The sequence below is a fragment of the Brachycentrus maculatus genome, unplaced genomic scaffold (assembly GCF_059751285.1).
Source record: "Brachycentrus maculatus isolate JH-2025_06_01 unplaced genomic scaffold, ASM5975128v1 h1tg001149l, whole genome shotgun sequence".
Taxonomy (NCBI): Eukaryota; Metazoa; Arthropoda; class Insecta; order Trichoptera; family Brachycentridae; genus Brachycentrus; species Brachycentrus maculatus.
In genome coordinates this window covers 34,141-58,404 of record NW_028281842.1, presented here as the reverse complement: position 1 = coordinate 58,404, position 24,264 = coordinate 34,141, and the positions used below count along the sequence as shown (strand labels likewise).

The 24,264-nt window shown below is 33.2% G+C and overlaps 1 protein-coding gene across 1 annotated transcript in view; it reads left to right on the top strand.

Annotated features, from left to right (window-relative positions):
* Positions 1–24,264, top strand: part of LOC148299439 (netrin receptor unc-5-like) — an 82,480-nt gene that overhangs the window by 39,451 nt on the left and 18,765 nt on the right. The window contains exons 3-4 of the mRNA XM_088276089.1: positions 3,803–4,233; positions 5,910–6,123. Coding sequence (XP_088132215.1) covers positions 3,803–4,233; positions 5,910–6,123 — 645 coding nt within the window. The remainder of the gene's footprint in view (positions 1–3,802; positions 4,234–5,909; positions 6,124–24,264) is intronic.

Below are 24,264 nucleotides of genomic sequence, written 5' to 3'. Positions count from 1 at the left end.
GCATGAATGTAGAAGACGCGAAGAATATTTGCAAAGACAGAGTGGTGTGGCGTTCGATTCTCTCTGCCTACCCCTGCGGGAAAGCGGCGTGATGGTCAGTTAGTTAGTAAGTTAAATTTATTTTACCGTTCTTTCCTCACTCATTCGTTCCACACGTCCAAACCATCCCAACACACCTTCTTAATTTTCTCGAAAATGCTTACCTCAGCCTTGCGTTCATTCCTTATTTCACCATTCCAACATGCATCATACATCGCATATTTTGCCGCACATTCGTCTGAAGGATCGCATTTCGTCTGCGCACAGTCTACATTCATCCTTTTTTTGAAAACTTTATGCTTCACTTCCATACATCAGGGCTGGTAACAGGACTCCGTTGTGTACTGCCAGTTTAGCTTTAACTGATTTCATATTATTTTTTGACATCTCCTCAAAGATGAAGAAGGATATGGAAGTCTGGTCATTGACGGGGCTGACGACCGTCATAGGCTGGTTTAAGTGATCACTTTATACACGTGTAACATTCACCAATTCTACCCATTATTGACAACCACACTACTCAAATTCTTGGAAGTTCTATATATTTGAACCAATTTTAAAACATTATTCTTGAATCACTAGAACTTCACTAGAGACATCTAGTGGTGAGATTAACTGATTTCAGTGCACCATTCACTCTGTTCCCAGAATTCTCTCTATTTTCTGTTACGTTATTTTAGTTCATTAAAATTTCAAAGAACCCTGACCATTCACACAGCTTGTATGGGCGGAATGTAATATATTTTCGTACGATAAACAGTAATTTAGTTGAAAATTAATGCATTTAAACCATTCAGGATTCCATTTAAATTACAAACATTTTTAGTTTTGTTTGAATATGTAAATATTCATCGTTTATCAATGGAAAACATCAAGCCCAATGAAATTTTAAATTCTGTTAACTTTTCCAGGTTTATCTGTATTTAGAGAGCAAATTTTCAACCCTGTTTAAAATTTATTTAGAAAAATAAATCCTAAATAATTTAATATTAGTCATTAAAAAATCTAGACAAATAAAAATGATCAATACTGAACACATTATTTATTAATTTGGCAAAAACTTTGTGGCAAAACATGGTTTTAAAAAAAAAAAAAAAAAAGTATTGTCTGGACAATTTTTTTAAATTTTTTTAAATCCCTTACCGCACCCCAATGGTGCATAGGGCACTGCTTCATATAAACGCAGTGTTATCTCGATCGATTACACATGAAGGAAAGGTGATCAGCTCTCCACTTTAGGTACCAGTCCAGTGTAATATTGAATAAATATTAGAGTGAAAAAATCACTTATATTTATTAAACCCCCCTGGGAATCGAACCCGGGACTTCCAGAACGGTAGGCGAGCATGCTTTAGAGTATATTAATGTAAACACAACAAGTTTCGAAAACTATAGATGTTCTCAAAAGGTGAATGAAATAAAATCCTTTGTATTAACACCTGTTCAATATTTACATCTGTAGTTCTTGAAATTAGTCGTGTTTACATTAATGAAATGTGGTCTTATGCTTCTTCTCCTCCAACCTACATCCGCACACGATGGTGCATAGGGAATAACATGAGATAAACGCAGTGTTATCTTGATCGTTAACACATGAAAGAAAGGTGATCAACCGTCCGCTTCAGGTAATATTGAATAAATATTACAGTGAAAAAATCACTTATATTTATTTGACCTCCTCCCCTGGGAATCGAACCCGAGACCTCCAGCACGGTAGCTAAATAGCAGACATAGAGTTTATTTATATTTTAAAGGGTTACAAAGTTAGTTATATATATTTGAAACTACCATCACGCCACTATTATCGATAAAATTAAGAAAGGTGTGTTGAGATGGTTTGGACATGTGGAACGAATGAGTGACGAAAGAACGGTAAAACAAATTTATGAGGCGAATGTTAGTGGGAAAAGAAGCAGAGAAAGACCGAGAAAAACATGGCACGATCAGGTATGCCAAATACTTGAATGTGGTCAGGTTAGGAGTCGTAACAATCGGCGGGTATGTATGAGGAGATGCATGAACGTGGAAGAGGCGAAGAATGTTTGCAAGGACAGAGTGGTGTGGCGCTCTATTCTCTCTGCCTACCCCTGCGGGGAAGTGGCGTGATGGTTAGTTAGTTAGTTAGTTTTACCATCACGCCGTTTCTCTGAAGGGGTTTGGCAGAGAGGATGGTACGCCAAAATCTTCTGTCCCGACATTCATTCCTAGCTTCCTTCACATCCATTCATGCATGCCCTTCGAATATATATATATATATATATATATATATATATATATATATATATGCATACACACACATGTAATAATTTATTTCTCTTAAACGTCTGTATTTATTTAGTCATCCAATTTAATCGTGTTCATTTTCCAGCAGGCAGATTATTCATTACTTATGTGCGCCTGTTTCGAATGTGTCTTCACAGCACAGTCCCGACTGGAGTGCTGCGATATATCGGGCACTGTTACAGCGAAAAGGCGTCACCCCTCGCTCACTAAACACGTCGTCAAAATTGAAAATCAACCAAAAGCCATCCGGAGAATACGAGCGACATGAAATAATAGTTACCGTGCGTCATTTATGTTTTCCTGGAAGGAATTTTCGTTTTCCACGCTTTATTACTTAATACCACCCACGTCTAACTCCATAACTAACCGACTATATATCACACCGCTTTCCGCAGGTGTAGGCAGAGAGAATAGAACACCACACCATCTGATTTTGCAAACTAAAACGCTTCGAACTAAATCACATTATGTAAACATTTCAAAAGCGAATTGAAAATCGACCAAAAGCTATCCGGGGAATACGAGCGACATGACATAATAGTTACCGTGCGTCATTTATAATTTCCTGGTAGGAATTTTCCCTTGAATGACTGTCCGTTCACATTTTAAACTTTATTATTAATTATTTCATACCACCCATGTTTAACGTCTTACTAACCATCACGCCGCTTCCCCGCAGGGGTGGCAGAGAGAATAGAATGCCACACTAATCTGACTTTGAAAACAATATTTGCCTCTTCCACGTTTATGCATTTCCTCATACATACCTTATTCCGAATCCTGTATTTGAAATACTTGAACATGACGAATTTTCTTTGATCTTTCTCTGCTTCTATTACTATTCTTTTTACGCTCGTTTGAGTCACATGTCCAAACCATCTCAATACGCCTTTCTTAATTTTATTGATGATACTTATCTCAGCCTTGGATTCTTTCCTTATATCACCATTCGAACATCCATCATACATCGTTTTGCCGCATATTCGTCAGAGATACCGCATTTTGAGAGTGGTAGGCATATAGAATAAAACGCCACACCAATTTTTCTTTGCAAACAATATTCGCCTTTTCCACGGTTATACATCTTTACAATACTCGTCGATCACATCTTCTAAACACAACTCTCTTGGTTATATCGATAATGATGATTATCAATGAATATTGAAGCGCCTTTAAGGTGGTTTTTTACGAAAATGGCACAATATAAGTTATCCAATATAAGTTTACCATTCAAATATCCATCAACCATAATTTTAACGCATATTCGTCTGAGAGATGGAATTTCGACTTCACTCAGTATAATTTCATATTTCTTTTGCAAACTTCATGCTTCATTTATTACCAATACATTAGGGTTGGGACCATGACTGTGTTGTGTACTGCCAGTTCAGTTTCATTGTTCAATTCGGTTTATTAAATCGAATATTATGTTTGATGTTATGGTGTTATATCGCTTAATTAGTATATTTTATATTTTCAGGTGATCTGCTACTGAAAAGCTCTATGGAAATTGGAAAAGATACTTCACAAGTCTTCAATCATACTGAAAAGCCGGAAAATATTTTAAATACACCAAAATATACACATAGCATAGAGTCTTTGATTCCTGAACCATATGATCCATACAATCCGAAGCACAAACCTCCAATTGTAGAAACTAGCGAAGAAATATACGATGGCTTGGAAGATGACTACGACCATTTTGACTACGCATCTAAAAAGAATGACGATGACCCTTACGACAATGAAGATGGGTCAGAAACCCATAAGCTCTTACCATTCTTGGGGTCGGATGAACTGCTGAAAACTGCTTCCGATAATTTACCAGTATTTTTGCTAGAACCACAACATGCCTTTGTGGTCAAAAATAAGCCGGCTACTCTACAGTGTAGAGCTGCAAATGCATTACAGGTAGGTGTTTATAAAATATGGTATATATCACTTGGTATTTTGGTCACATAATGAGAGGTTAAAAGTATGCCATATTATTTTTTGAAATCTCAAAGATGAAGAAGAATATAGAAGTCTGGGCATTTACAGGGCTGACGGCCGTCATAGGCTGGTTTAAGTGATCACTTTACATACGTGTAACATTCACCAATTCTAAATTCTTAGAAATTCTATAAATATGAAACAATTTTGAAACATTGTTCTTGAATCACTAGAACATCACTAGAGATATCTATTGGTGAAATGAAAAGAAGCTTTTTATTTAGCAGAAACTCTTTTTATTAGTATGTGAGGTCCGAATCCTGGATTATAATCACACACATGAGAAACGCCAGAAAATATCATTTTCAATTTTATTATTTAAGCTTATTATTTGACCAAATAATTTATTCACAACATTTTGAGTTTGTTCAAATACTTGCACACAAAATCTGGATTATCTCCAATTACAGGAGTTACTTTCATTTTTTTTTTCATATTCTTCTTCATCTTTGATGAGATGTCCAAAAATAATATGAAAGTAACTCCTGTAATTGGAGATAATCCAGATTTTGTGTACTTGGACGCACTCAAAATGTTGTAAAAGTATGCCATACTACAACTGGTCATAAAATGGAAGATTGAGGGTAGCAGAGGGGTTGGAAGAAGGCACCATCCCTAGCTTCGGAACATTCAAAATTGGACTGAGATGAGAGGTGTGGAGGACCTGTTTTGTGAAAATGAAAATGAAAACAGTGCTTGATGAGTTTCTTTTTTTTAAATAAGTTTTTCAAGTACTGGAAATACTAAAATAATATATGTGAAAAACAATTGTATTTTGAGGCATCCAACTCAATATCAAGCACTCTTCGATTTACACTTTAATTTAATGTTTCGAAAGGTGTATCCTAGTAATTTTTTTAAAAAAGTGGTATTGACCAAGCAAAAATTAAATTTTAAATACATTTTAACCGAAAAAGATAATAACTTTTCGTCACAACATATACACACATACTAACTGATTATTCCAACTTCTGACCTGACCACTTTTAAGTAATGGCAATATTTGATACTGCCAAGTTTTTCTCGGACCTCCTCTTTTTTATTACGACTATATTCGTCTCACATATTTTCCTTACTGTTCACATGTCTTAACCATATCAAAACCTATAAAACTCTACTCAATAACAATAAAAATGGTTTTTTGTTTTATCGTATGATGGATGACGATGTAAAAAAATAGGTACGAAATATTAAAGAGGGAAAAAAAAAATTTAAGAAATACTTTTTCTTTCATAGTATTATATTAAATTATACTGCAGTTTCTTCGTTTTTGTTATAATTTAAACCCTTATCCGCACCCCAATGGTGCATAGGGCACTGCATCATATAAACGCAGTGTTATCTTGATCATTAACATGAACAAAAGGTGATCAGCCCTCCGCTTCAGATACCAGTCCAGGGTAATATTGAATAAATATCAGAGTGAAAAAATCACTAATATTTATTTGACCCTCCCTGGGAATCGAACCCGGGATCTCCAGCATGGTAGCCGAGCGTACTGACCATTACACTACGGAGGCGGACAAAATCGTTTTGTTATAAAATGCTGGCAAATCCATCACTGCATTTTTTTCTTACATTCATAAAATTTTCAGGTATATTTCAAGTGCAATGGGGAGAGATGGACTTGTCCGAACCATCTAGAATTCGTGAACCCTCAAACTGGAGTGAGGATCGTGGAAGTTGACTGCAACATCACCAGGAACCAAATTGAAGAGTTCTTCAGTACAGAACGCTTCCATTGTGATTGTTTTGCATGGACTGGACGAGGTCAGATAAGAAGTAAATCTGCCTTCGTGGAAGTTGCCTGTAAGTCTTTCATCAATATTTCAATATCGTCATCTTCAAATATCAGAGTTATCACAAAATAGAACCCAGTCAGGCTTTCAAAATTAATGAACTAAAAAAATACTATATGGAAATATATTTTTATTAGTGATTAGTTCTATTATATTTTCTCATTTATTTCCTTTTAACGTACTCCTTACCTTATTTTTTTGTATAAGCCTATTTACCATGCCCGTTTATTGTATTATATTAAACATTTTGCCCTGTATTTGTTAACTAACTAACTAACCATCACGCCGCTTCCCCGCAGGGGTAGGCAGAGAGAATAGAACGCTACACCATTCGATCTTTGCAAACATTCCTCGCCTCTTCCACGTTCATGCATCTCCTCATACACACCCGCCGATTGTTTCGACTCCTAACCTGACCGCTTTCAATTATTTGGTAAACCTGATCGTGCTAAGTTTTTCTCGGTCTTCTTCTGCTGTTATGCATAATAAGAAAGAATAATTTTCTAAGGCAACTAATGAAAATAGAAAATAAAAAATTACCTACTCATTTCAAAAAGTAGAGAAAGCGAGTTTAGTGTACCTTAGTGTGTATGTTTGTTAATATATGCTATATTTTTCTTCTGAATGCGCGAATTGTTTATTTATGAATTCATCTGGGAGTCCGTATGAAACAGACATTCATCATCCGATACTGTTGCGTACTTTGTGTGTACGTACAGGCGGCAACAGCTCAAAGGGTGGCAAACTCCTGGGCGAAACTTGGTGAGAATAAATCATACCAAACAACTTTTGGGCTGATGTTATTTCGATATTAGCTTTTGGTTACTTCAAACTTTTTATATTCAGAATACTCGAGAAATTCGAGTACTGCGCTCGACTTTCAAACATTCCCGTAAACACAAATTTACATACGAGACCGCCTACAGTTGGTATGTACAGTATCGAACAGATTAATTGAAACAACATTTTTATAACAAAGTTTCGTGTGTGTCCAAATACTTGTTCACAAATCTGGATTATCTCCAATTATAGGAGTATTTTTCATATTATTTTTGACATCTCATCAAAGATGAATAAGAATATGGAAGTCAGGGCATTTACGAGGCTGACGACCGTTATGGGCTGGTTTAAGTTATCACTATACACACGTGTTACATTTACCAATTCTTCCCATTGTTGGCTACCACACTACTCAAATTATTGGAAGTTATATGTTTATATATGAACCAATTTTGAAATATTGTTCTTGAATCACTTATACTTCACGAGAGACATCTATTGGTGAGATGAATAGAAGCTTTTTACTGAGCAGAAACTCTTTTATAATAGATTTATATTATCCACTGACACTTCGTGATGGAATTGCATGTTTAATATATTATTAGATTAAAACCAATATTTTTAGCTTTTCCACTTTATTTAAGTGGAAAAGCTAAAAATATTGGTTTTAATCTAATAACTCTTTTATAAGTATGTGAGGTCCGAATCCTGGATTATAATCACATACATGAGAAACGCCAGAAAATATTATTTTTGTACACACTCAAAATGTTGTAAAGAAATTAACTGTTCAAATATAAATGTTGTTAATATATTAACTGGTCAAATATCATATTTGGACACACTCAAAATGTTACAAATAAATTAATTGGTCAAATTATAAGCTCAAATAAAAATAAATGAAAATTATGTTTTCTGACGTTACTCATGTACGTGATTGTAATCCAGGATTCGGACCTCACATACTTATAAAAGATATTTTGCTTAATAAAAAGCTTCTTTTCATCTCTCCAAGTCATGGGTTTTGAATAAAGGTGTTAAACAGTATTATATGGGGATATTTTGGATTTGATATTTGATTGCGTATATTTGGGAAATATGTTTTCGAGGGATGGAAAGTTTTCTAAAGATAAAAGAAAGGAAAGTTAATGCTGGGAACAGAGTGAATAGTGCACTAGAATCAGTTTAAGCAATTGAAACACTATCAGCCAAATCTAAACGGAGTCCTGGTACAAACCCTAAGTAAACTAAATGCAAACCAAGTAGACTAAATGCAATCAAAATTATATGTCGTAGATGAATGAGCCAGCTAGCGTAGATGGCGTAGGACTGATCACCTTGCGATCATAAAATTGATGATCATCTTTAAATTGTATCATCAATTTGATGCAGTGCCCTATACACCAATTCATTCATTCATTAAAACCCTTTTCCGCACCCAATGGTGCATAGGGCACTGCATTATATAAACACAGTGTTATCATGATCTCCAACACACGAAGGAAAGGTGATCAGCCTTCCGCTTCAGGTACCAGTCCAGGGTAATATTGAATAAATATTAGAGTGAAAAATTACTTATATTTAATTGACCCCCTATGGGAATCGAACCCGGGACCTCCATAACGGCAGCCAAGCGCGCTGATAATTACACTACGGAGGCAGATATACACCAATATGCAAGGATAATCGCTAAGGGGTAAAATAAGACACGATGAAATAAATACATGTGCCTTTAAAAAAATCCTTTAAGCTTCTTTCGATGTTTGGCCATCGTTATTTTTACTTCAATGGCTGTACTATATATGAGTCGTATCGATTTCATAAATTTCGAAAAATCCGCTCAGAGGACTCTTTTTGAACGGGATTTTCATAATATCCCATAAGCTGGGGATTACTATATACGTACATCGGATATGCGCCCAACCAGCTACAATAAGTATACAGATATGTATTCACGTCAGAATCTATGTGTGGCTTCGTGAATATCGTAAAATATAGGACTAGCTATCTAATCGTCACGCCGATTCCACGCAGGGGTAGGCAGAGAGAATAGAACGCCATACCAATTTGTCCTTGCAATTCACATCTTGCACATCTCGTAATACATACCCACCGATTATTCCGACTCTCAAGTTTTGACATACTTGATTAGGCCGAGTTTTCTTCTATCTTCTTCTGCTCCTATTTCCTATTTCATTCGCCTCATAAGTTTGTTTTACCGTTCTTTTGGCCTCAATGCAACCCTTTCAATTTCATCGCCTCTCTCACATGAATCCATCCCCTCATGCAAACCCGCCGATTATTTCGACACTTTACCAGAATACTTTATTTGAAATAATTAAAGAAAAAATATATCATTAAAGGATTAAAAAATATCGACATCTCAACACAGATGAAGAAAAATATGGTCTATATAAATCTGAGCATTTACGGAGCTTAAGACCGTCATAGTCTGATCTAAGTGATCACTTTACACTCGTAAAGCATTCACTAATTTTACCCATGATTGAAAACCACACTACTCAAATTCTCGGAAGGAAACGCCAGAAAATATCCTTTTCATAATCATCCAAAATCAAAATTTAATCCAGATTTGTGAACAAGTATTTGGACACACTCAAAATGTTGAATTTAAAAATGCTTACATGGATTTTAAACCCTCAACATATCTTGAATGCTTTCCGCAGATACTTTGTGGCACATTTTATAAACTTTATAAAATTAAATAACATAGTTTTAACCACTTTTTTATTAATACAATTTAACCTACCGGTTTCGACAAGAACCTTGTCATCATCAGGGTTTATTTTTATTCAAAAACATTAAAATACTCTCACCAAAAACTTCCACTCACTCCGTATTTTTTGGATTTTTACGGAGTGTGTGGAAGTTTTTGGTGAGAATATTTTAATGTTTTTAATGATTTTGAATTAAAATAAACCCTGATGATGACAAGGTTCAAGTCGAAACCTGTAGGTTTAATTGTATTCATAAAAAAGTGGTTAAAAATAAGTGTTTTAATTTTTTAAAGTTCCTCAATATTTCGTTTTTTTCGTCTATTTCTTTATTATGTCGCATAAATATTTCATTGTCGCGTTTGAAAAGCCATTTTGTACCCTTTATCGCAAGTTGGCTCTTAAAGCTGTTACTCGCATTTTGAAACTGGGTCAAAAGGTTGGGATTTCTGTAAATCAGGGAGACTAAAGGGATAAGGAAACATCGTTCACAGTCTAAATGATAAGATGTGTTTGATAACGGCTCAAAGTTTCCTTGTGAAAGTTTATAAAAGCTCTGGTGAAAAATGTATCATTATTTCAATAAATTGTCAACCAAAAATGTTTCAATTTAGATTTCAATTTTGTACTGACATTTCTTGGTCATGTCCACCTCTGTAGTGTAATGTCCACCTCGGCTACCGCACTGGAGGTCCCGGGCTCGATTCCCAGAGAGGGTCAAATAAATTAAAGTGATTTTTTCACTCTAATACTTATTCAATATTACCCTGGACTGGTTTCTGAAGCGGAGGACTAATCACCTTTCCTTCATGTTAATGATCAAGATAACACTGCTTTATATGATGCAGTGCCCTATGCACCATTGGGGTGCGGATAGGGGTTGGATAGGGATAAATGAATGAATTTCTTGGTAGAACTGCATTTTATATAATAAAACAACATATATTAAGTTTTATTTGCCAGAGACCGCGTTTTGTCATTACTGACCTCATCACACTGATTAACACTTTGATGATGTTTGTAACGATGAAACCCGTTCACTGGTCAAATAAAATAGAAATGGGAAAAACTATATACTTGATATTTTACAGCATAATATACAGTTTCATTAAATACATATTATAAATACGTATTTCCAATATAAATATGTAGTATTTGACAATAATAATTTCAAGCAAAAATCTTTTAATTATATATTAAACTTATACATAAACGATGTACGAGATTAGTTTATTGACATCTCAACATAGATGAACATGGAAGCATTGAGTTATTACAGGGCTTAAAACCAGTCACAGATTGGTTTAAGTGATCACTTTATACACATGTAAATATGTAACATTAACCATTCTACTTATGATTGACAACCACACTATGCATTTTTTTGGAACTACTACTACTACTACTACTACCATCACGCCGTTTCCCCGCAGGGGTAGGCAGAGAGGATGGAACGCCACACTCTTCTGTCCTGACATACACTCCTAGCCTCCTTCACATCCATACATCTAGTCATACATGCCCTCCGATTACGCAGACTTTTGACACCGCCAGATTTTAGGTTCTGATTGATCTGATCGTGCCAAGTCTTTTTCGGTCGTCCACGTTCTGTTTTCCCTCTCACATTCGCCACATATATTTTCTTAGTCTTTTTGGAACTCATTTATATAAATGCTTTAATTGATATTTTATTTCGTATATGAGTACTCATCAGCATCTATGGTCGAGTTGAGTAGGCTTTACCTTTAGCCGTAACCCTTATTGAGATGTACGCAAGATTCTTCTCGAATTATTTTACATACTTGGAAACGCCTGAAAACATGATTTTCAATTTTTATTAATGACTTTCACAACATGAGTGGGTCAAAATACTTACAATACAAAATACAAATCTGGGTTAGGAGTTATTTTAACATTTTTGACATCTTAACATATAAATAAAATCATTCCCAATCCAATCAAGTACGGCGTCATGAGATAAATAATATGTGCAGGAGTCCCAAAAATTTTAGTAGTGTTGTTGTGAACCATGGATAGAATGGTGAATGTTGCACGTGTGTAAAACGATCACCTAACCAGCCTATGACAAGTTATAAGCCCTGTAAATACTCAGACATTCATATTCTTCTTTATCTATATTGAGATATCGAAATTCGAAAATAATTTGATATTTCAAAAAAAAAAATCTGAATGAAAATAATTTGTCCTTTCATTCAGATTTTTTTATCATCCCTCGTATTTTTAAGCCATCGAATTAGCATTGGGCCACGTCTACAAATAGTAGGACCGAAAAACTTTTGTCTACCATATTTCACCCCCATTCCTCGTCCCATTATTTTCCGTCACCAGATTGCGCTATCAATTTAAAATCGTTATGTAAAGATAAGTGAACGAGTGAAGATATAACAGAGAAACAAATTTATGAGGCGAAGGTCGTTGGAAGCAGAGGAAGAGCGAGAAAAATGATCAAGTATGTCAAATAATTGAAAGCGGTCAGGGAAGGAGTCGGAGTATTGGCGGGTATGTATGAAGAGATGCATCAATGTTTGGAGTGCTATAATTAATGGTTGGTGTGGCTTTTTACTCTCTCTGTCAACCTCTGCGAATAAGTGGCGTTGATAATTAGTTTGTTCTTCTTCTTCTTCTTCATGAGCCTTCTGACCTCCACTGCTGGATAAAAGCCTCCTTCCCCTACTTCAATTTTTATTTGAAATGGTTTCTACATTAGAGACTTGGAATGTTGTTAGTTTTTTATTTAGTTTTTTTTTCAATATACTAGCTTTAAATAGCCATCTGTTGCTTTGGCTAGGCCTGGTTTAATGGAAAATGAATAATATAGAAAATACACATATTTAAAACGTTTAATACAACATTGAGCTAAAAAACTTATACGTAGGTTGCTGCTTTGAAATATGGCAACACCAGTGTGAATATATACCTTTTGTATGAAAAGGTATCGTACCTTTCAAAAGCCCTTTTCTTTTCAAAACCATATATTTATTTTGACGAAAAACTCATTTTGTAGTAAAAAAAAAAACAAAACGGTGTTTGAAGAAAAAAAAATTAATAATATTAAATGTTTCTGGGTATATAGAAAATTAAGTTACGGTCCATCAAGTATCCTGCATTAACTGCAGAAGATCTAAATCAAATGTCAGCTTTAATTTTTTTGAAGATAGAAATTTCAAAACTAATTACTGCTTCCCGAATTCACGACGAGCGTCAAATGCTGTCTAATTTGTACATTGAGTAAAGGTCAACAACACAATTTCCGTTTTATTGAAAGACATTTCGTTTCAATAAAAACGTCTGAACAAAAAAGAAGAATATCTCATCGGAATCGTCCGGGACAAGTGACAAAGTGAGGAAGAGGGATAAGGCGAACATCCCTCGGGAACAATCTCTTATCATGATTGAACTCCCGGTAAAGGTTACATTCATCCTGTATATACAGGCTATAGAGGTCGGGGGCTGTTCAATATATATGGAAATAACCTAGAAACTCTCCTACAAGGCCGACTTTATCGCGCTGTTTATTTTATACAATCTTCAAAATATAGATGTACCGTGCCAGGCAGCTCAAAGAGTGACATCGTACTTTTTGATTGAATATTTTGATCAATTTTCAATATTTTTATATGAAATTATCAACCTATTTTCTACCTAGCTATTTTCACTTACTGTGTTTCATAATTTTAGTATGGTGAGAATACTGAAAAATTAAATGGTGAAAAAAATATCATATTCTGGTTATTAAAAGCATTGAAAACAGTGGTATGGCAATAAAACACTCTCCTTATCATCCATTGTTTACTTTGAGTAATACCACTTTTATAAACACTTATTCGTGACTAACGGTTTCGAAAAATTATTCCATCGTCAGGACATTAAAATGAAATTATTATGATTTGATATTTGTATTTAAAAAAGTTAAAATAATTAAACACAAACATTCAAATTATTTTTTTTTAAATTTTACAGTCTTTAATTTTGTTAACAATCTTTGATTTTGTTATCATATCTATAGGCAGGTTATTGATATAACTATTTATGTCTTTATACTCATATTTGTATTATATGTATTTAGATACCAAAGCTCTGTTAAAATTGTTTGGAATTGCATTTTGATAATGTAAAATCGTTTTTGGAAGATCAAAGATGAAATTTTCTTTATTTTGAAGTATTTATCACCCTTTACTAATTGGAGAATTGATTTTTTTTATTTGGTTTCAATATTATGGGATAATAACGTGAAAACAATAATTGGAGGTAATTCCACACAAATTTGATGCATTTTTGTGTTTGAAAAAAAATTTTCTCCACCAATATTAGAATGAAATTCTTAAATCAGTCAATATTTGAGAAAAATACTACATATTGATCTTGTACACTCTTGATAAAAAAGATTATGTTTGTTGAAAAAAATCAATTTTGGAAAACATATTTCTTCATTTTCTTCATTTTCTTCCTGGCTCTATCCCAACTTACGTTCATTGTAGACTGGTCAGCTCTCCTCGTCCTCAGATTGTAGGTACTTCTATCATGGACAACGTCACCTAGCCCAGTTTTCTTTCTGCAGCATCCATGAATTCTTTGGTCTTCCTTTAGACGTCTTTCGAGAAAGATCCATAACGATTATCATAAATATTTAAAAAGAAAAAATCTCAAAATTATATCGGTTTAATTTCACACGATAAAATTCTTTGTGCATTTTATCACAGCTTGGTAAATAATGATTCGTTATTTGTTTTATTGGCTTTCAATTAATTTAGGCTTAATTTCCGTTTGCGTCTAGAAGCTCATTTCTCTCGTGGAGAATTCGGGAACCCATTATCGGGACCTCTTCTCTTAGGTCCGTATTTTCATTATCTAATGGCGAGGCCAACCTAATTTGATAAAGGCGTATTAGTCTACATTCAATTATTCATCCTCTCCGATAGGAACTGGCTGCTGTGATACCTACTAACTGTATTATGTATGTACATCAATGTAATATAAGAGTTTCTGCTTAATAAAAAAGCTTCTTTACATCTCACCAATAGATGTCTCTAGTGAAGTTCTAGTGATTCAAGAACAAAGTTTCTAAATTGGTTCATATATATAGAACTTCGAAGAATTTGAGTAGTGTGGTTGTCAATAATGGGTAGAATTGGTGAATGTTACACGTGTGTAAAGTGATCACTCAAACCAGCCTATGACGGTCGTAAGCCCCGTAAATGCCCAGACTTCCATATTCTTCTTCATCTTTGATGAAATGTCAAAAAATAATACATCAATGTATACACAACTATCATAGCTGTCCCAAACTCATTGCAACTTCATTGAACAGAGTGATTGCAAATAAACATATTTCGATGGAAGCAAACCTGGCGGTTCATAACGGAGTGCTGGTACTGACACTGATGTTTGTTAATGGCAAAGGAAGTATGAAAGTCAAGTGAACGTTTAGACGAATGTGTGGAAAATCGTCGTATGAGAGAATTAAAAACGAAGATATTAGAAAATAATGTAAAACTAATTTTTGACTGAATAAAATTATTTTTGAAAAAAAGATTTAAAAGAGTTCATTAAGATGGTATGGGCATATAGAGCGAATGGATAACGAAAGAATTACTTTAAACAAGTATACATGTCGAATATGAACAGGAAAACAGAACGAAGACGGGCGAAAAAACTTTTCACGACCATATCAATTAAAACCTAATATCTGGTGGTGTAAAAATAAATGAATGTGATATTTCTCTTAAATATTTATTTACATTACCCTGGACTGCTATCTGTATCGCTATCTTGCTTGCATACATATATGGTAATCAATGATCAGCTTAACATTCCGTCTATTTAATGCTGTGCCTTATGCACCATTGTGTGCGTACCAGGATTGGTAGTAGTGGTAATATTTATTGAAAAATGAAACTTTTTCTTATTTTAAGAAAACAACAATAAAAAACACGTACAAAATACCATGCTATGTAAGTAAAAGTCGTCCGCATTAAACAAAAGTTTTGCGACTTTAAAAATACTTTAAATTTTGTAACATAACTGATATTTTCAATTTCTGACGGAAGTTCCATCACTTTTTAAAGCACCCTTTCTGGGGTTGGAAAAAATAACAGGATTTGTGATTCCTGTCACGATAACTAACGAGTTTCATACATTTCCCGTAAATTGAGATGAATTCCAGTGATTTTATTATGTGTGCAATGGATTACTTTTTCCCGGATTCCAGAAAAACTTTTTTTATTTTTTTATTACGACATCGGTCACGTTTTCTTCGAGGGCCTGATTTAGTGCTGCAATCTCCGTTAGAGCAATTTCATTTCGTGATTTTTTGTACAATACCATCTTCAAACTCGATGCCTCGTCGGATGAAAGGGAGGTGCAATGAATGAATATCACTCGTATGAACCTGACATTCTTCACTATTTCTGAGGCAGAACACTTTTAGATATTTTGTTACTGAGCTGATACTCATTATTATTTATTTGTATCTACATACATACTCTTAAAAAAAAGAAACATGTAACGCTCTCTTAAGATAATATTTTTTACAAAGGTGTTTTATTAATTTCTTTTTCTTTTTTGGCTTTTACTTTCTGAAATTACACGGTGATTTAGTACAAAAAATAAAAACAGTTGGATGAGACCACTTTTTGAATTAACTAATGTAATCACGACTAGTTTCGAAAACTAAATATGTTTTTAAAACTAGTATGGCGTGTAGTAAGTGGTCTCATACAAGTGGTTTATTTTTTAATTTAAATCAACGTGTTATTCCAAAATGGAAATTCTAAATCAATAAATATTTTTTTGTATGTAGTAAAATACTTTTTCTAATATTTTTCTTCTTAATTATCTACTTCGTCTTTATCTACTCTTTGCTACTTAACAAAGTTCTCGAAACTAGTCGCGTTTATATAAATAAACTCAAAAAGTTGTATCATACAAGTGTTTTATTTAATTATTTAAAGCATCGTGTTATTCCACGATATTAATTCCAAATCAATTAAGTATTTATTCATGTAGTGAAAATATAATCTAACTCTATGAACCAATTAACAATGTTCACGAAACTAGTCGTGTTAATATTATTAAGCTCAAAAAGGTTAGTTGCGATTTTATTGTCTTCTAGATGTATTAAAAAAAACTCCATCGACAAGACACACAAAGTGGCTTGGTAGGTCTCTGCAAAAAATATTATATACGTTTAAAATTGTGATTTAAATAAATGTATAAAATTTATGCTTATATTTTTTTTTAAATAAAAGATTTCATCGAATATTATCAAGACATTTTATCAAATCTATTTTTTAACTTGTTAATTTTATTCCATATTCTTCTTTACCTATGTTGAAAAACCTTTTTAATACCTAAGTGAAGCGAAATCCACAATCAACGATTTTGGACACACTCAAAAAAAATATTGAAATATGGTAATCTGTTTCCCTTTTCATAATAATTTGTTTCATTCAACTTTCATAAAAATGCGATCTTTTATTTCATACTCAGCATTATTGTAGGAGATTTACGATAAAATAGCACTTATAAATTTAATATTTTCACTGCATTTTCAGTATTGAATCCGGAAAACATTTGGAGAATCAGCTATAAGGGTGGAGATTTATGTCGCATAGGGGCGCATCTATCTGTGTGGGCCACACCCCCCTCTCAGCGGGTGCCGAATGAAAGAGGGATGTTTTTTCTGCTTTATATAAAAACAAAGAAAACATAGAAATTACGCAAAAAGCGGTAAATGCACCACTTAGATTAGATACTAGCTAACCCAGCAGACATTGTCCAGTATATCCGGGCATTTTGGTGATAAATTCTAAAATATCAACATAGATGAAGAAGAATATGGAAGTCTGGGTATTCACAGGGTTCATATTACACACGTAATATGAGCCTTTTTTTTAAAAGAGAATTATACTTATGTGTTTTTATTATTTACAAAAATACTTCAATTTTATACTTTTTCTGTGAGCCTAAGCAGCTCATTATTAGAAATAGGTATCAAATTATTGTAGAGTGGATTCGAACCGAGAAACTCTGACTCAAGAGTTCGTGACACTAACCACGGGACCACAACCCGACACGATTCTACCCATGATTGACAATTACACTACTCAAATTTTGGAAATCATACATGTAATCGTACGAGAATTTAAAATTAAATGTTTTGTTTACTGTAAGAAGATGTAAATTAAGCGTAAAAAATAGTTTGTATTAAACGTAATATAAGTTAACTAAAGAAATAAATAAAATATTTTTTTAAAAATACATGACGTTCCATGATTGATTTCACAACAGCCATCTTTGATTAGATTTAGAAAGTTTATATTTAATAGAGACCCTTTTTTTGTACGCAAGATCCAAACCCGGATTATTTTACATACTGGAAAAAGCCTGTAAAACATGCTTTTCTATTTTTATGCAGCTTATACTTTAACTAGCTATTTTATTTACAACATTTTATGTGAGTGAAATGATGCAAGAATTTGTCAAAATGGAGTTTAATGTACTCGAAATGTGATCTCTTAGACGCATGCGAGGCAAACGATGAATAAAATATGTTTGGATGGTGATAGAAGGAAATAATGCAAGGCGGCGATGAGCATTATCTACAAAATAAAGAAAGGCTAAATGAGATGGTTTTGGGCATGTGATGCGAATGAGCGAAGGAAAAACAGTAAAACAAATTTACGAGGCGAATGTGGTTGACAATAGAAGCAAAGGAAGACCGAGGTGGCATGAACAAATGTATGAGTCAAATAGAATGTTAGAAAAAGGAGCAGAAGTAAATGCTACAATTAGTTTTGTTATGAGATTTGACCTGGTTCATGGAAGCGAGGCTTGGAGTTGGCAAAAGAAGGATGAAATCAGACTGAATGCAGTCAAAATGCGATCCCTCGGATGAATGTGCGGCAAAACGATACATGATAGATGTCCGAATGGTGAAATGAGGAACGAATACAAAGCTGAGGATAAGCATTATCGATAAAAGTGAGAAAGGTGGGTTGGGATGGTTTGAACATGTGGAACGTATGAGTGAGGAAAGAACGGTTAGACAAATTTGTGAGTCAAATGTAGTTAAAAAAAAGAGTTTTTATTATGGAAACTGGCCTTAAATTTTATTGATTCCTCAGGAATATGTCGCCATTTTTATACAAAAAGTTTTTAAATGAATGAGGGTAGAGAATGCGGTTGGAAGTTTCGAGCGGAAATCAAAAACTATTTAGTCAAACAGAAGTAAGCGGAAACTCGAGAAAAATTCCTGTCCGGTTTTGAAAGTTTCTCTGCAGAGAACTTCGAATGAAGACTGTCATCTACAAGTTGTATTGCTCAAAGTATCTTACGAACTTTTCCACACCAAAGTTTCCAATATAAATTCCCCCATCGCTTAAATATATTGTCCACAAAACTTCACATGCTTTTAGAAATATTGAATACGTATACTAACTATAAACATATACAAAAATTTTAATGTATCCAAATACACAAATCTGGATTACCTCCACTTAGAGTTCCAAAAATTTGAGTAGTGTGGTTGTCAATCATGGGTAGAATTGGTGAATGTTACACGTGTGTAAAGTGATCACTTTACCGAGTCTACGATATGTCGTAAGCTCTTTTTATGCCCATACTTTTATATTCTTCTTCATATATGTTGAGATATCTCAACATAGATAAAGAAGATGACTTCCATATATTATGTTGAGATGTCAAAAATAATGAAAAAAATATTTCCTAATTGGAGTTAAACAAGCCTTGTGAACAAGTACAGTAAACCCTCCTACAACGTTGACATAACCCCTACAAGTTGGAAAGAATGTTATGGAGGGTATGTGTTTTTAAATTGTGTTTTGATTTTAAAACGCCTCAATTCAGTGATTTTCGCTGCTTAAAATGTAAAAATACAGTTAAAAACATTAATAGATTTATATTATCCACTGACACTTCGTGATGGAATTGCATTTTTAATTTATTATTAGATTAAAACCAATATTTTTAGCTTTTCCACTTTATTTTTATTTGACCAGCGACCGGGTTTCGTCTTTACCGACATCATCAGACTGGTCTGACGATGTCATCAGACCAGTCTGATGATGTCGGTAACGACGAAACCCGGTCGCTGGTCAAATAAAAATAAAGTGGAAAAGCTAAAAATATTGGTTTTAATCTAATAATATAATAAAAACATTAACCTCTTATACCGTTCCTTCCGATAAAGTGGTGCCTATCTCAACGGTATAGGGGGGTTTACTGTATTTGGTCACACTAAAAACGTTGAGAAAAATATTTTAATGCATCCGATACGCGAGTGTTTTTCTAGTAACTGTATAAACAAAACATGTCGCATTCGCTCTCAGCAAACTTTCGAGAACAAACTATTAGATTCGAATTACATCCAAACTTGAATAAAGAAGACCAAAACTCAATATTTGTTTAGGGACAAAGTTAGATCGCGCCGGTGGACTTTATTTACTTAGCATTTTTGTAAAATACGTATGAAAATAAGCCGGCTCGCTTTGCTTCACAGTGGTGGAATATCAAAAGCTAGTCTTGATAATTATTACTTAAAATCCATTTTCAATTTATCACTTCCTTGTCATATTAATTCCTCTATTTTCCTTTTCCTTCCTGCATATTCCATTTTTTATACCTTACCCTTACCCTTTTACTCCCTTCCTCACACACACACTCCCACTATTCACTTTTTTTCTTCTTTTTTTTTATCACTTAATATGTTAACCCGCCTCCGTAATGTAATGGTCAGCACGCTCGGCTACCGTTCTGGAGGTCCCGGGTTCGATTCCCAGGGGGGGGTCAAATGAATAAATGCGATTTTTTCACTGTTATATTTATTCAATATTACTCTGGACTGGTACCTGAAGCGGAGGGCTGATCACCTTTCCTTCATGTGTAAACGATCAAGATAACACTGCATTTATATGAAGAAGTGCCCTATGCACCATTGGGGTGCGGATAAGGGTTTTATTATTTTAAATATTTTAATAGTAATTATAACATAATGTGGAATTGTTTAATTGGCTTTATTATTGTTAATGTAACTATTTTAGTTTATGTAATGTAATGTTTATTTTTGTTAATGTAACTGTTTTTTATTATAAATTTTATAATGTACAATTCCCGAACAAATAAAAATTAAAATTAAATAAAAATATTAAAACTAACTTCGGCAAACATATTTGCCAAAGAGCCAAATATGCACAATACTTCGACCACTATCTGCACCAATGGTGCAAAGGGCAATGCATCGTAATGACACAGTGTTATCTTGATCGTTAATAACATGTAATTACAAGGCAATATGATCACTCCTGCGCTTCAGGGTAAAATCATTAATCCTGATCACGCTTAAGTATATAAAACATTTGAAAACGTCGAATCTTCTTCTTTCATTTTCTACCGCTATTTGCAACTAAATTCGCCTCATCAATTTGTTTTTCTTTTATTTCTTCACTAATTCGATTCACATGCCCAAACCATCTCAACACGCCTTCTTTCATTTTATCGACTATGCGTATCTCAACCTTATATTATTTCCTTATATCACCATTCGAATATCTGTCATTTTTTTCCGCATATATGCATATTTCAATTTAAATATTCAACCACTGTGTCTTCAGTACAGAGCCGCACTGTGGTATCAGAGTAGCTACTTGCTTTTAGAAGAAACGTTATACTTGGCTATCCACATTATAAATATCTTTGATAAATAAATCGTAGTTATACAGGAGAAAGTGACCAAGTGCATTTTTTACAAGAACGTGATGATTAACTATTTGATATCTTACTTGTTTAATATTGCCCTGAAAAATCCCATAGCGATTTTAGACTAGGAAATAAAAATATATTTACTTTTTTATGAACATAAATTTTATACATTTATTTAAATCACAATTTTAAACATATTTAAAAAATATATGCAGAGACCCACCAAGCCACCTTGTGTATCTTGTCGGTGGAGCCAAATATGCGTTTACATTTATTTTCTTGCCAAGCAAAACTGACTCAAATGGCCCTCCTGAACATTTTACATTTTGTTAGTTGGTCACTTTCTCCTTACGACTACGAAATATTAAAAAATCTCGAATATATTACGTAAGAATTACTAAGAAAGTGAAAAAAAGAGCAGGGGAAGACCGAGAAAAACATGGCACGATCAGGTATGCCAAATACTTGAAAGTGGTCAGGTTAGGAGTCGTAACAATCGGCGAGTATGTATGAGGAGATGCATGAACGTGAAAGAGGCGAAGAATGTTTGCTAAGACAGAGTGGTGTGGCGTTCTATTCTCTCTGCCTACCCCTGCGGGGAAGCGGCGTGATGGTTAGTTAGTTAGTTTTTTTTAGTTAAGAATTACCGTTTGTAAATTTCTCCTAGATAGAATTTTGGCAGTGCGTAAATTGATGGTGCTTTTACGGGGATTTCTTCTGTGAGTAATAGTCGCAACGAATCAGTCGTCAGCTCATTCACCCAAAGTTAAACGCTTGATGTACGCAGCAAACCGCTCGCTAACTGCTAATGGCTTTACTGCATTTGAAGGCAATGAATCAAACTGCACTCAACTGCACATCTTCCCCTAGCGAGGAACGCATCCCCTAATAGCCCGTGTACACGACTTCTTTTCTTCGATGCGATCTCTAATAGATTCAGTATTAAGTTTCAATTTGCGCAAGACACCCCCTTGTAATGGTCGGTTGGCACCCTCTAAAAATAACTCCAAATGTCACATCCCTCGGCTTCTCGGTAGCGCGATACTCTGGCGAGTCCGCTTCACTTGAGCACTTTTATGCCATCATGGATAGTTAACTTTTGTAAGAAAGAGTATGAGTCATAACTAGCGCGGTGTATTTTCTTACAAATAATCGTAAAATTTGTATGGACTAAAAAATACCCCTGACATATATCGATATTATTCAAGTAAAGAGTGATCATCGGAAATCTTGAAATAAAATGTTATTGTAAAGCCCTGTAGTGTGTTTCTACAACCAATTAAGTTTTTAGTGTGAGATCGTTTTGAATACTGTTTTTTTTTCAAAATTATTAAGCTTTAAAACTGAAACAAATTTTATTTTTGCCAAATACATGTTTTATGAAAAAAATCTGCAGATGTCTTAAAAGTGGTTTATTGAAGTATTTATAAATAATGTTTTTTAAATTTAACTGAGATCTCAACCATTCAAATTCACGTGTCAGCCAAGCTCACATTCTAGTAAATATTTTTAAAAATTACAATATTTACATTTATGTATTTTTTAGTATTTTTTTTTATTGTACTTAAATTATATAGTGAAATGCAAAAAAAAAAAGAAAAAGAAAAACACTTATTTTTAACCACTTCAGTTATATTTATGTAATTATAACGACTAGTTTCGGAAGCTTTGCTTTCATTTTCAGGTCTAAAAATATAAACTGTAGATAATGACCCGAAGTATAAATATAAGTCAAATGGTATAAAAAAAAACAAATGCTTTTAATTAACAATTTCACCATGTCTTACCACAAATTGAATGCCGAAACATTAAATAAAATACTGTTTTCTATATATATATATATATATATTTATATATATATATATATATATATATATATATATATATATTTATATATATATATATATATATATATATATATATATATATATATATATATATATATACATATATATATATATATATATATATATATATATATATATGTATATATATATATATATATATATATATATATATATATATATATATATATATATATATATATTATATATATATATATATATATATATATATATATATATATATATATATATATATATATATATATATATATATATATGCAATATACAAGACGACAAAAAAATAAAATACATTATTCATGTTTTTACAATAAGAAAACAATCTCTTCTGATATTTTAAAAATCTTTTGTTTTGCTTCAATAGCTTTGAAAAGAAGGTTTATTTTCTTTATACCTATTACATTCCTGCCATAAACTTTTTCAAATATTTTCTTCAAATATTGGGTATACCATATACCTGTATATATAATACAGTATATGGCATATATACTTTGATCAAAATGGATGGTTATTCAGAAAAAAAATGTTTGAAATTTTTCTGAATGGCTACTTTTTCATTTCATTTATTGATAAAAATAACTTTTATTTATTTGTGAGTTGTATGAATTTCTTTTCGCATTTCTTTTTAAATCTCTTCGTCCAAAAAAGAAATATACAAGTCAAATATAAAAATATACGTATATCTTAATATTTTGAGCCTGTTCAATTTTTTGTTTCACAGTGTGTAAAATTACTATTCAAACTAATGCCGTTATCATTGAAAATGCCGAGGCTATAAAATTCTTCTTTATTGAGGTTGAAATATCAAAAAAATCAAAAAAATATCCATAACAATAACTTCCAAGTGGAGCAATCCAGATTTGTGAACGAGTATTTAGACACATTAAAAATGTTATAAACATTTTTAATGTCTACAACATTTTTAATGTGTTTCAAATCTATGTTTTAACACCTCCGTAGTGTAATGGTCAGCATGCTCGGCTACCGTTCTGGAGGTCCCGGGTTCGATTCCCAGGGGGGTTCAATTAACATAAG